At 42.3% G+C, this 13871-nt stretch overlaps 3 protein-coding genes across 5 annotated transcripts in view; 2 read left to right on the forward strand and 1 right to left on the reverse strand.

The window, feature by feature from the left end:
- The first annotated feature begins 71 nt into the window (after positions 1–71).
- Positions 72–5348, forward strand: LOC110976532 (isopentenyl-diphosphate Delta-isomerase 1-like). The gene is made up of 6 exons (XM_022229879.2): positions 72–415; positions 705–844; positions 982–1074; positions 1640–1770; positions 4147–4281; positions 4450–5348. Exons 1-6 carry the CDS (start codon positions 198–200, stop codon positions 4630–4632), a joined length of 900 nt encoding a protein of 299 aa, XP_022085571.2. The 5' UTR covers positions 72–197; the 3' UTR covers positions 4633–5348.
- Positions 4948–11255, reverse strand: LOC110976521 (tRNA endonuclease ANKZF1-like). Of its 3 annotated transcripts, XM_022229857.2 has the most exons (15): positions 11097–11255; positions 10431–10666; positions 10199–10275; positions 9959–10055; positions 9602–9810; positions 9381–9496; positions 9159–9263; positions 8709–8980; positions 8439–8573; positions 8067–8228; positions 6764–7355; positions 6375–6486; positions 6078–6176; positions 5751–5941; positions 4948–5519 (listed from the first exon to the last, which is right to left on the reverse strand). In XM_022229857.2, exons 2-15 carry the CDS (start codon positions 10660–10662, stop codon positions 5396–5398), a joined length of 2523 nt encoding a protein of 840 aa, XP_022085549.2. In that variant the 5' UTR covers positions 10663–10666; positions 11097–11255; the 3' UTR covers positions 4948–5395. The 3 variants fall into 3 exon arrangements, with proteins under 3 accessions (XP_022085549.2, XP_087004106.1, XP_022085556.2); XM_087147980.1 differs by lacking the exons at positions 10199–10275; positions 11097–11255 and having other exon boundaries at positions 10431–10572; XM_022229864.2 differs by lacking the exons at positions 10199–10275; positions 10431–10666; positions 11097–11255 and having other exon boundaries at positions 9945–10055.
- A 1404-nt stretch (positions 11256–12659) lies between these two features.
- Positions 12660–13871, forward strand: part of LOC110975433 (integrin alpha-8-like) — a 44594-nt gene continuing 43382 nt past the window's right edge. Inside the window, exon 1 of the mRNA XM_022227933.2 lies at positions 12660–13273. Coding sequence (XP_022083625.2) covers positions 13104–13273 — 170 coding nt within the window. The 5' untranslated portion in view covers positions 12660–13103. The remainder of the gene's footprint in view (positions 13274–13871) is intronic.

The raw sequence follows: 13871 nt of genomic DNA on the forward strand, positions 1-13871 counted from the left end.
AACTTGTATTGTAGCTGAGCTGGACGTCTTGCCTCTATAGAGGGCGGCAAACGAAAAACGTGATCCAACTTCGTTCGTACGTACGAGCTTGGAAGTTGTACCCCGGCCCCGACACTACCCGCACAGATTGTCTATTTTAAGCCTGATCTGTGATGCATAAATGGTGCTTTTTTATCACACACTGTTTCGTGTGAATAATGCTGGTACTGTTCTTCTCCACCGTGACTGGCCAAGCGGGCAGATCTCTCAAAAATATCGTCATTTTGAAGAGTTTTTTTCAGACTCGCGCCTTGTTTTCGACAACTGACGTAAGGCCTTGTCCGTTCCTTACTCGACTTTCGCCACCATCTCGAGGGATAAGCTTGCCCATTCGCCATAATTGCAGTCAGAAACAAACGCAGGAAGTACAGATAAGGTGGGCACTTATTTGGGCAAATCAAGTACATTTTGAAAACGTTGCTTTTGATTTCGTTAGTGATACTGGTTCATGCCTTGCCCCGGCCTGGGGGGGGGGCGTGTCGTTGGGCCGGACTGCCTTGCATGCCAGGCGGTGCACTAAAAGAATTATTTGTCAATGTTTAGACGGTAAGGTAATTTGTAAAGAAAATGGACGAATTTAACACCAATTTTTACCAAGCTATGAAAAAGGATCTTCCTGTATGGAGAAGACTTCGACAGGTTTTTAAACGGTTTCTTAATTTCAGAGGCATGGCAAGCATCGATAGCCTTGACGAGACGCAAGTCAAACTATTGGCTGAGGAGTGCATCGTGGTGGACCAAGACGACAAGGTCATCGGTTCAGCTTCCAAGAAAGACTGTCATCTAAATGAGAATATAGAAAAAGGTAGCTGGACATCGGGTCTTTGGATTTAGGGTTGACAGAAAGGTCCAAAATAAAGATAGGCCTATAACTTGATTTCACACTGCACTTCACGTTTTAATTTTGGGTGATTTTTTGTTTTTAATGTTTGGGTTTTGCAGGTTTACTGCATCGAGCGTTCAGTGTGTTTCTGTTCAATCAGAAAGGACAGTTATTGCTTCAACAAAGATCTGACGCCAAAATCACATTCCCAGGTAAAACTGTAATTAAAAAATTTGGTCAAATGTCATTTTCTTCCTTCAGCGACTCTGCCAAGTATCCTGAAAATGGAGTCGTACATGTGTGCATGTCATATAACAAGTCTTAGATTGCATGGATGTATCGCTTTTATTTATGGAAATTTCTTGCTGGAAATTTGTGTACGTCAAAGAACGTTGAAGTTATTTACCGACACAAGCAGATAGCAGGGTCAACATTTGTTAACTATATTTAGATTTGGGTCAGCTACTGATCCATTTTAAGCATGAACATGAATATCAGATTTCAAAGGTCAACCATAACCAAACTTAATTGGGCAAAGTCCAGTGATGGTATGGTTGCCATGGAAACAATAGTCATCCTTTTTTTCCATTTGAATTGTGCGTCGTATAGGTCAGATTATGGCTTAGGAATTTCAAATTGGACGTTTGACCTCCCAACTGTTTAAGTCGAAATTCTCAAAAGTGTTCCTTACCTTTAGACATACATCAAAAAATAACTTTTTATAAGGAATGAAACAATATTTGTGTGATTTTTTCCTTTATCGTTGTTTGCATCCAGGATATTGGGCCAATACGTGCTGCAGTCATCCGCTGAGTTTTCCCGAAGAGTTGGAGGAAGCGGAGAATCTCGGTGTGCGGCGAGCAGCGCAAAGGAAACTCAAACACGAGCTGGGCATCGAGCCGGAACAGGTTGGGAAGAATTCCCCTGGAAGATCCCCCTGTAATGGGGAACCTTTGGTGCCCTTCTTGTCCTATGAAGTCCCCTGAGATTACTCCAAATCGTCACCCCACCGCCCAATATGGGCGATTCACTGTAGTGCGCCACCAAGAGTTTGCAATGCGTTGGCCAATCATAATGCACGAAATTTGTCGACCCTTTCCAAACGAGCATTCCGTTGAAATCCATCACATAAGATCAGTGTTAACATAGGTCGAGTTTGGGCGGCGTGTTCTTGACGCAGGTTTCTTGTTCTCGCGCTCGAACGGAAGGAACATGACTCAAGAACACTGTCTTTGGAACAGAATCACAAACCATGTCCTTGTCAGGGTTTAAGAGGAGTACACGGAAAAACTCTTGAGATTTTTATTTTTGAACAACCACAAATAAAATAGTGAGATGGCTTACAAAGCTGGAGACGGGGGAAGTTTTGCACAATTAACATTAATAATTTTTCCAAACAGAAACGAATCGTCCTTTAATAGAAAAGAATTCAGTTCAGTTATCCGAACATTAACCACTTCCTGCCAGGTGGAATTTGCATGTGCGGGATGAGTTCTCGGAGGATCTTCAAGATTTTCCATTTTCAAAAATGCCAGTGGCGTCTTTTCAAATGCGGCCGGATTAGCGTGCAGCGATAATGTACCCCTCATTGCTGGACACTGGAGCACTTTTGTCCCTGCTGAATGCCACAAAAGGTGGTATACAATATCTCAAAATGACGACGGATTACCTCCTCTATTGACAACTGAAAAATGATGGCAAATCCCAGCAGCTGGGTCTTTTGTTCCAAGTACAGTCTTTTGTTACGAGGCCAAGCTCTTTTGTCCAATTTCGGTTACCCCGGCTATGCATACAAATCTAAGGTGCCCGGTTCTGGAAACCCCAGAGGCAATTGGTCAAACCTCAAAGAGCGTACATGGACGCTACCATGTTGAATGTTGCTTGCCACTAACTACCAGCAATAACTGGTTGTATGTTCCCAACATTCCAGCGGCCAACCCACGAAGAGGAAATCAAGCTTTTCGTGAAAATACGAGAACAAGCCTCCCAAACTCAGCCATGCTGCTGGTTTGTCACCCTCAAACATTTTAAACTATAGAGGGCAGCGTTAACTTCATTTGAGCACACTGACATGCTTCAGCCACTTGAGGGTGATGTATTATGTTGTATATACAGTGGTACCTTTTTGCCCAGTAGAGGGCAGTAGTTATTCAAATCACAACATGACTGGCAATTTTTCCCCAAAGAGGGCAGCATTGCATTATTTCAAACAATTATATTGCCCAATGGAGGGCAGTGTTTACATAGATCATTTCCAGAATTGTGTAATTTGCTCAATAGAGGGCAGTACATATTTTCCAATCGAGGGCAGTGTTTCTTGGTACATGTGCCATGAATTTTTTGTTTTGCCCTGGGGGCAGCGTTGGCCAGTCATTTATTAAACTTAGACTGGTCCCTGTCCCTATTATATAGGGACTGGTAGCTAGCTCCTGTTTAACGTGTGCTATTATTAGCCCTGTCAATTCGGATGCTGAATATTTAAATTTTTGTCGGACCAATTAGCATAAATTGAAGCAAGAAGCGAACAAAACACAAGTAAGGCCTATCTTTGTTACATTGCTGTCGATCTCAGTAAGGTAATATTTTTTTTCAATGATTTTCATCTACAAATCATTTTACGGCTATTTACTCTAAATCAGTGGTTATTGTGTTAAATTTTAGCTAAACGAACAATTTATGGTGGAGTTTTTTTCATTCATGAAGAAGAAAACGCAAAACATGCTCTCAGCTCCTGCTTGTCTTGTGCATTGAGCGGGCATCGTTTCCTCATTTACATACACTTGGCAGGATTTTCTGCTGGATTCATTACTTGCTACCGGTCCCTACATTTGGAGGACGTCTGTAAGACATTTGGAGACTTCATGCATGGACGTGTATAATAAAATCTGGACTCGCAATGCCCTTAATCAGCTTATAGAGTCATTGAATCCACTCGCAGCCATTTTACCGAGCCGAATACAAAGCTTTCCTGGTAATGCCCGCCTTTGTTCTTCCTGACGTCAATAGTAGGGAGCCAACCCACGCCTTTGTATTCGGCTCGGTAAAATGGCCGCTGGTTGGCTTCTTTTTCATACAAAGGCGTTGCAAGTCCAGGTTTTTTTTATATACGTCCGTGACTTCATGCGGGACGGGAACCAGTCTATCATTAAACTGTTTCATGACATCCTGTAGAGGGCAACACAGTGCCTGTTTTGTCCAACAGAGGGCAGTTTTTTCTTAAGGTGTGAAAAGAGCACTTTTTGTTCTGTTGTTGACACTGAAATATATTCTGCGAATACTTTTAGGTGCCGTTGAATGATTTCAACTATCTGACGCGCATCCAATACCAAGCCAAGTCAGACGGCAAGTGGGGAGAACATGAAATTGATTATATCCTCTTTATTCAGAAGGAAGTAGACGCTAAACCAGAACCAAATGAGGTAAGAATGTTTCAATGACTCTTTCAACAAAAAAAAAAAAAAACCCTGTTTTTGACTTGACAGTTTCAAGTATTCTTGAAATGAAATTTCAGTGAAGGAAATGGCCCCACCCCCAAAAGGGAAGTAAATATAAACAGATTTAATCAAGTTTGATGTTTGCTCTTGTAGGTACAAAATGTGCGTTACATTAGTCCGAACGAATTGGAAGGATTCCTCAAAAGTTCCGAGACCAAAGGAACTAAGATCAGCCCATGGTTCAAACTGATCGCACAGACACTCCTCCCTGATTGGTGGAAACACTTGGACAATGTAAAGAGCCTAGAGGATCATGGGACGATCCACAGGATGTGAAGGGCATGATGGGTCAGCATGTGTGCATTCAGAGACACTGAAGCAGCCGACTGGAATATTAATTTACTGAATCACGTGACACAAAGTATCAAGTTACAGTCTGGAGAGGACGTTGTGAGAATTATGGGATTGGGCACAGGTCATTTTTTGCAGTGGATTTTGGGAAGTCAAGAAAGTCCAATTCAGTTCACTGCAAGGCAAGTGTATGTTACGTCTTTTGAAATCCACCAAATTCAACATAAAACCACACTAGTACAGATAGTCCTTGGTGATAAATTCACCAACCAAAAACATCTTACAGGTACATCAAGGCAGTTACAATTTTGTTTTGAAGATTCTTTATTGTATGACATAAATCAATTATTTTAAAGAGGATTTGGCAGGTGGAAAATTTAAATTTCCAAGCGGTTGGCTTTCATTATTACATGCTGTAACTGAGAGTTGGACACTAACCATTTCTTGATAGTTGATCAGATTGGGTTAGTTTCGTTGAGATAAAACACGTTATCTCTGTGCTAATAGTTATCAGTTGTTCAAAACCTAAGTGCAAGATTTTCACTGACCTCCTTCTGATACATGTATTGATAAATTTTTTTATTCCAAAATCCTCACATTGTAATCTGACTAAGGATTTACCAGAGTCCATAAGTTTTAATCAGTTCACTGACTGAAAATAAATGACTTTGGGTAATGCTGATCATTACTCTTAATTTCAATTTGGAGTTTGACAAGAGTCATGTCGTGTAGCTGATGTTGTCTCTCATCACGTAGTTGGTGTCTTTTGTTGCTGTTTGTGCTGCTTGACGCACTGAATAGTACAAAACTTGTAGTCCAGGTACTCAAAGGGAACCTTGCCCACAAGGCTGGTTCCACACATCCAGCAACGCCTGCAAAATGGGGAAATGGGATGGGAACCAGTGATCACCTTGTGTCACTCCAATCTTTATGTGATAGTGTGGGTGTGGAAGAATTGGGTTTGTTTTTGGCTCTACGTCCAGACCACCATCTGTGCCTCCAGCCTTTTTATTTTTGTTTTCTTGTCCTCCCAAGTTTTCCTTTGACCAAAAACCTACGCCCCTTGGAATAAATATTACTCAAGAGGCAAACAGAAATCTTACTTAGTGTTATTGAGGATGACCGTGTCCGTTGTCATAGCCCCCTGAGCCGTGAGCTGAGCCTGAAATCGCCTCTCCGCCGCCAGAGCTCTCTTCTCCCGGTCACTCAGCGCCGCAAACCTCCGCTTCTCTTCTTCCTCCGCTTCTCGCATCTTCCTTTCCTCCTCTTGTCTCTTCAGCTCCTCTTTTTGCTCCTAAGAAATAAAATGTAAAGTGGGTGTGTAGAATAATAGAACACTGTAAGACACGAAAAGATCTAGAGGCCAGGCTCGACCTTCCTTAATCTCACAAAATCTTCCAAAAAGCTGATAGATTTTCAAAGATAATCACCTTTTCTCGGATCCTCTTGTTCTTTTTCTGCAATTTCTTCTTCTCGGCTGCTTTTGCGGCTCTCATCTCCTCCCTGTCGGAAGTCAACGGGCTTGGGACCTGCGCACAAAACAGCAGGAAGCAACTGGCTAAAAAGTTAGGAAAGTCACGACATTCATCATCTATAGCTAGAGACTCTAGTTCAATTCCTGTAGTCACTCCTCGGATGGTCTCTGTTTCACCGACACTCATAACTTCCCACCGTTTTTATCTCCAACCAATGGTATTATCTATGAAATGTTCTGATTCAGTCAATACCTGAGCTCTCTCGTAGTCGTACTTCCCTGGATGTGCTGCCATAAACCTGCGGAATTCTTTCCTGAGACCTTTGCCATTGCACAGGACATAAGGGAGTTGACGTTTGCTATTTCTGAAAATACAAATCCGAGTAACATGAGCAAGTCAAGCCCACAACGCTGACTGAACGGTTTCAATGAAGTTTTAAAAACTTCAAAAATTGAAGAAAATCTGACAAGTGTTTCTTGACACTAAACAGAATCTAATGAAATCCCACAAAACCACATAAAATTTCCCAAGGAATCAAGCTACTGGTGCAAACAATCTCGTTCACTGCTTGGAACAAGATCTGACAGGACTACCCTAATGCTGGATTTTGTAGGATTTTAGCTCATCTACACTTCACTTACTTAATGGCAGGATCGGCTCCAATTTCCATCAACTTCCACACCATCACCGCCCTTTCTGCCTGAACCGCCACATGCAACAAGGTGTTGCCCAGCTCATCGACAGGACGGTTCACTATGTCTGCCATATCCTCTCTGCTACCCATCATGCTTTGTCCATTACCCAGCATGCCCTGCTCCGCCCCTGCCAACCCTGCACTGTCCACCATCACTGCACCCTGGCCATGTTTCCTTTGGTCTCTTTTGACTCCCACATTGTCCTCAGATCCCAGGCTTAAGTGAGGTACTCCAGAAACAACATCCTTCCCAGTGGCGGCAACCTTGTTCCCGTCCTCTCTCAGTACAGTTTTCTTTTCAGGTTCACCATCTGAAGTCTTATTTCCAAGGTCGTGAGGATGAATATCTTGCTTTATCGTGTGTTCACTTTGATCAGCGCCCTCATCACCAGATTTACTTTTCTCCTCTGTTGTTGATACTCCTGTATTGGTACCCTCTCCATTTGTGTGTGCTATCATCAAAGACTTTAGCTGGTCCCAATCGCCTGTCCTGCATGCTTCACATAGGGCATCCATCTGCTTGTTGGATTCATCTTGCTCTATGAAACACAGACCCAATAACGAAGTTTACATCATGACTATTGAAATATGCAAAGTATTTCTGCTGAAATTTTTGGCTGGATTTGGGTTCTCAAATCTGACCAAGATTATTAACCACTTGCCGCTGGGTGGAATTTGAAGTTGCACGATGTGACGAGATTTTCAAGATTTTCCGTTTTCAAAATTCTTCAAAAAATCATAAGTTCATTTACTGGACGTTTACACCCACACGATTGACTGTCTGGTGCTACTCTAATCTAAAAAACAACATCTATTGATGCCAGAGTACTTCAGCCAGGCCTGCCACCTTGTAAAAAGAGCCCAGATTGTGCAGTGTTCTGTAACTTTGTTTGGTTCTGGATACTGGCACAGTGCCCACTGGTGTCTTTTCAATACGGGCCAGATTAGCGTGCAGCGGTATTGTATCGCCCATCACTGGAGCACTTTTGTCCCCAGAGGTAATCTGCTCGCACTGAATGCCGCAAACAGTGGTATAACCTTTCAAAACAATGACGGATTTCCTCCTCTATTGACAACTGAAAAAATGTTAGCAATTCCCAGCAGCTCAGTCTTTTGTTCCGAGTACGGTCTTTTGTCCGGTTTCGGGCTCCCCGATTTCGTGAATGAAGCCTATGTGCCCAAAACCGGGCTCCCCGGCAGTATATGGTTAAGCCCGACCCAAACATACGTGATCCAAAATTTACTCATACCACTGTTTTCCAGTTTCTTTTTTGGCTTTTTCTTCTTCTTTGGCCGTTGAGATTTCTTGACATTAGTCTCAAACTCCTGAAGTTCCAGAGTCGATATCTCTTCTTCCACTAACACCAAGTCAATCTCAGCTTCGCTCTCACCAGGATCAGCTGACGGTTTCTCTACAAAAAGAAAAACACAAAACAAAGGTTGAATGTTCTACACAAAGTCTAAATCCTATCCATATTTGTTGATCTTTTCTGTGTGGTAGTTTATCAAGAGGTAAGGAATTCCACTGGCAGGACGACCTGTAACATTCCGTGCAATGTTTCAGTCTTTCTGCAGGAGAAAAGACCAATTGGGGTTGGAGTGTCCACCTGACGGTATGATACCTTTGTTGCTCTCCATGTCTGCTGTAGAATTCTCGGTATTTTCACCAGTCCGTTTTGTCTTTGCACTGTTCTTTGGCTGTTTTGCCTTGGGCGAGTGTGCATCAACGATTCGCCTCTCTGCTTCGATTGCATCTCCTGAAAGCCAAACCAGGTGCAATGATCAAAAAATCGAGAATGATTGTGAAGAATGTCGAAGATGAACTTAAGCTGGCCCGTAGAATAACAGCCATGCAGATCATATGAGGTATTGGAGGGATGGGTTTCATTTACCATAACACTCTATGGTTGACAGCAAATCATGAACCCGCTGGATCTCCTTATAGGTCGGCCGCCGCGTGGCAAAAGGGATAGTGACGATTCTCTGGTCATGCCGATCCAGCGGTGGGCTCTTCCCTCCGAAAAATACGTTCTTGTTGTAGCTGGGCGCCCTCATGAAGATGCGATGGCAGACCTTGATCTGGTCGTCCCAGCTTGCGAGGAGTGCATGGATATCATCGACAAGGGCCGCTTCGTTGTAGCGTCTCAACGAGGCTCCTGCAGATCTGGCATTTTTCAAAAATGAAAGAAGAGAATTACAAAAACTCCATAAAGTTCAATAGCCTTGTCAGAAATACTTTATTTGTTAACAGAACAGATGCAAAATTATACAGTGACACAAAGCCAGAATATTTTACATGTGTTCAGAGGATGTTTTGATGTGTTGTTTTTGTTGGTACTCACTTTGGTTGGTTCCCGCCTTGTTGTGAATCTCTCATACCCTGGGCGGTGCCGCGCTTTGCTCGGACAGTGTAGCGGTGGAACGTCTTGTGAACAACAACCTCCTTGCTGAAATTTTTAAAAATCATGTCAATCAGCGTTGAAGCTTGACCAATCTTGACACAAAGTTGGGACTTTCTGAAATCTGGACCCACTGCCAGGAGGTAATCTGACCAATATTCTTACCCATCAAAGATGGCACCTGCAAAGTGGCCGCCACCAATCATGAGAATCAGCCATTTCATTCTCACCGGAAGCCGAGTTGCCATGGCAATAAGTTCTTGCTGTGTGGTCGGAATATCCTGAGGTAAAAATAAAAATGAAGATTGGCAACGGAATCTGTTTGAAGCTATTTGTCGGTACACAAGCAAAAGAACATCTTGTGAAATTTAAAAAGTAAAATTCACCTTTTTACCATGCAAAACACATCGCTGCACTGACACGAGCCGCCCCTCACCACTCCTAAAGAACACTTTGGGATGCCTACGACCCAAGACATGATGGTGTGGTTCTGGTGAGTCAGAAGTGCAGGAACCAGACTTCATGCGATCACTGTCATTAGCGCTGTCGTTGTCATCGGTAGAAGAATCACTCCCAGATATACTAGACACATCACCTGAAACATTTTTTTCATAAAAGATCAGAAGAAAAAGACATCACTTTTTGTCAAATTTAAGACAAACTTTACACAAATTGCTGAAGGTTTTGCAAAAACAACAATTCAGGGTTCAGATTGGCTAATGTATTTACCTATTGAAACCAACCTGAAATACTCTCAAAGTGTTCTTCAGTCACAGGTGAAGCTCCCATCATCCTTTGCTTCAAGTTGAATCGGTGCCAATCCAGTTTGTAGTGATCTATCTGTTTATCCAAAGGAAACCCACATACAGATACATCACAGAACTAAATAACATGTTTGTAAACTATTAACAGAAAAATAAATAGTTTTTTTTGATTGGGGAAGAGAGTGACTTCCCAATAAAACATCAAATTGCGGTGTTTACCTGTTGTTGTCTTGAAGTGAAATGACAGCTACACAGCAAACAAGTCTTTTTGGTAGAGATGGTATAAACCTCAGTCTCTAGTAAAAATATCCCAAAAAAGAGAGAAAATATGCACAAACCATTTTCCATAAACAGCATGTTTACAGTTTTTAAGCGTCTTCATTTTACTCCTGCTATAAGACCAGAGCAATGCCATATTCCATCAGCAAACTCAGATCACGGACAAACCAACCTGGTCTTCTCACTGGACTGTCACTGGACAGCTCCACCATGTCATCAACTTCTGAGTTCAGCTGGCATGGCGATAGCATGAGCCCTTTCAGAACAGATGCTGATATGATGGGGTCATAGAGGTGAAAGGTCGTGACCTGCCCTTTCTTTGTATCGTCATTGAAGCTCATGTTTGTTTCATCTGGATTGGCTGAAATCACACCCTCTGACAGTTCAACAATTGCATCAGCCATTTTGCTGTAATAAAAAGAAAAACTTCGATCATTATGATGATCGTCATGACTGGTTGACATGGGTGATCACTACGCAATCAATCGATTTCTGGGCATTGTTGTTTGAAAGGAGGAATTTACCCGGAATTAAGTGTGAGATTTCCTACAACTTACAAGATTGACTGATCAACCAATCGTGCAGATCCCAAATACCATGGAGGTAGCAAATACTGACCGACCGATCGCGCCAAACAGAATAATCTACATCTATCTTGCTGAATAACAAGTACATACACTGTGTTAGCTGTGCATATTATCACGATTATGAGACATGACCGTGAAGACAACAATGACACGGTCATGATGGTGGTGATCATCTGACAATGTGACATATGTCTGAGCTGATCATGGCAATTGGTTTTTTAAAAAAGCCGTTCAAATGAAAAATTGCTCACCACTCCGTGTGATGTGTCCTTACTCTATGATGTGATCAAGAGACTCGCTGCGATTGTATCCGACTGTGTGGCTTGATCTGATCTGATTAATTTCTGGCAGCACTACCAACCCTCTTCGGCACATCGCATGCAACGAGAAGGAAATCCGTATGATTGTGCAAGATAGGTACATATCGTATGTAGCCCTAACTATGATCATGATATTACTTATAACAATAACACGTAAAAAGTTCAGGTGCTAGACAAGTAAATGCCAGGGTAAGCAAACTCCTCTGCCGGCTCGGGGACGATCCCGTACGCTCAAAATTCCCTTTTCCCTTGAATACCCGTTAAAGGGTGCGTACAACTCTGAGAGCGAGGAAGCGCAACACCTCAGCCCCTCAGCTCCCCCCTTTAATTTGTTGGTTTGTCGTTTTATTTATTATTTAGTTATTTATTAGCCACACCCAACAGCAGAAATACCGCCAATTACAGGAATGGAAACAAATAAACTCAAATTAAAAAAAATGTAATTTAAATTGTGACATATAGAATTGCTAAACAAACACTAGATAAAAATAACGGATATGTATGTGCATATATAAATAAATAGAAATTACACATAAATAAATCATTTAACGAGAAAACAAGACAAAACAAAACTATAATGGAGAATGACAGTAATCCAGGAAATAAGATGATGTAAAAGTGGATCGGAGGGAGATCACAACCCAGGGGAGTACAGATGAAGTAACTATTGAATCAAAGACAAACAATAAACCGCAGACAAAAATATAAACAAACATCAAATACAACACAAAATAGACAGACACCTGAACATCTGGGTAAACAAACGTACATGTACTAGGGGGACTGAGGACACACAAACAAGAAACAAACAAAAACAAGAACATTCAAATTACGGTAATATTAAATTCAACAAATTGCAAACTAAACCGGTAAATTAAGAACTGATTTGTGTCAGAGCACAGACCTGCCTACGAAAAGAGTTAATTGACGGTGTCCCAAACACATCACATATCCCCATGATGGAGCCCATTAGAGGTCTGGTTTTATTCTGCTCCAGGTCTATGGTTGGTTTGTTGGAATTAGTAATTCTTTCAGTATGCAAGCCTTTTTATCATGTGTCTCCATGTTTTAAATTTAACTTTTTGTTTAAATTAAACAGGAGTTTAATTTAGCTGAAAACAATTTTAACTCCCACTGATAAAAATTTTTAAAAAGTACATTTTAGTCAAATCATACAATCTTTGGGGGATAATGTCCACATACAGAAAATGAGTTCGAAGATACTCAAGTGGAGCAAAAGGTTTGATAGTTTTTCGTGTACAGCGCCCCCTTTTCTCCTTGATGCCAGCTACAAAAATTGAAATCTGAAACGGTGGAAAACACTGATAATAAACCAGCCATCGGAGAAGTAGAATGTGCGCCACCAACGGTACCCTTCCACGCATCATCAAGTACTGTTTACAACTAAACGCTTGACTGACTCTGCGCTATGATAATAACTGGCGTCGGTAGAGCACGGGCGTACGCTTGACATTCCTCGCGCGCTGGGTAATTTGAATATAAATAGAAAATTGTGCACAGGTGAACCGCCAGTGCCATACACGAAGGCAGGTGTATGCCACCTACGCGTGCGCGCAATACGTGTGGTAATATATTAACAGACGTTCAGGTAAAGTGCATGGCAAAGTTGAGTGGACTGGACCCAGCCTTTCTGAAGTGTTTCACTTTGTGTTCAGTTTTCAAGGTTTTTAGTTAAACTTTTGGGGTTTTTCACCAGCGTTTCGTCGAGTGGAGAGCTTCTTGGATGTGTAGTTCGTGTGCTCGTCCCTCTAATCGCTGACTTTCATCCTTTTCTGACTGCCATACCTGTGGAGGAAGCATCTTGTTTGGCCTAATTTCCGTGCGAACTTCGGGAGCTGTCTTAAAGTGTTCCCCACGTTGGTAACATTAACACGTACGGCGGTTGAGCGTAACTCAGCGTGCGTTGACGAGTTGGTCATGGGGCGCTCGGTGAGAAATCTCTTGCGGCAGGTGCCAGTGTTGGCCGCTGTGCTGGCGTTGGCGTGGGGACAGAACCTGGACACCCAGTGGCCGGTCATTCACACGGGGCCAGAAAGGAGCATGTTCGGCTACACTGTGGAGTTGCACAGGGACGGTGACACCGACTGGTAGGTTGGAGTTTTTCTGAAAATTCAGATTTGAAACTATTTTAAAGTTCAGGACGAGTTTGATGCACAGACATGACAGACGTCACTTGACACTTTGTGCACTAACCCATGGTGTATTTACTAAGTACATTTTTCCTACTAAATTTGACTTTTAGGACATTTTACTGCTCTCTCATGGCTAACTTCCTTAAACTTAGGGCAAAATTAGTTACATCTGTTAATGGAACTCTTTTCTGAAGTTTTATAATGTTTATTGGAGAGAACTTCGGGGTAAGTATTCCATACGTCACAGATTTTTCCCTGCACCTTCTTCTCTGAAGTGCAGATGTCAACCATTAGAAAGCATTGTCATGACAAGTCAAATCTAGCCCGGAATATGTCGAGCCTTGAGGCCTTAGAAACGCGATTCTTCAGACCGGTCTCGTACTCGTATGGGGCTTGTGCACAGGGTATCAAGTGATGTCTCGATACGGAACTCTGTCCCAATTTTGATTCAAGAGTGGAAAAGCCAGTTTGCCCTCTTCATCATGAGGATAGCATGTATGACATGATTGTGTCAGGGGAAGGATGTTTCAGTGTCTGTTTCCGTGTGTTTTTT

This window comes from Acanthaster planci, linkage group LG17 (assembly GCF_054643075.1).
Source record: "Acanthaster planci isolate LZ-2023a linkage group LG17, COTS_SCS, whole genome shotgun sequence".
Taxonomy (NCBI): Eukaryota; Metazoa; Echinodermata; class Asteroidea; order Valvatida; family Acanthasteridae; genus Acanthaster; species Acanthaster planci.

Bases quoted from the DNA above. Each gene is read 5' to 3' on its own strand.
- LOC110976532 (XM_022229879.2), top strand. From the start codon at position 198: ATGCTGGTACTGTTCTTCTCCACCGTGACTGGCCAAGCGGGCAGATCT. The intron at 845-981 runs GTAGCTGGACAT...TGGGTTTTGCAG, and splicing joins AAATGAGAATATAGAAAAAG to GTTTACTGCATCGAGCGTTC. The intron at 4,282-4,449 runs GTAAGAATGTTT...TTGCTCTTGTAG, and splicing joins CTAAACCAGAACCAAATGAG to GTACAAAATGTGCGTTACAT.
- LOC110976521 (XM_022229857.2), bottom strand. From the start codon at position 10,662: ATGGCTGATGCAATTGTTGAACTGTCAGAGGGTGTGATTTCAGCCAAT. The intron at 10,056-10,198 runs GTAAACACCGCA...TTGGATAAACAG, and splicing joins TCACTTCAAGACAACAACAG to ATAGATCACTACAAACTGGA. The intron at 6,487-6,763 runs GTAAGTGAAGTG...TTGTATTTTCAG, and splicing joins GGAGCCGATCCTGCCATTAA to AAATAGCAAACGTCAACTCC.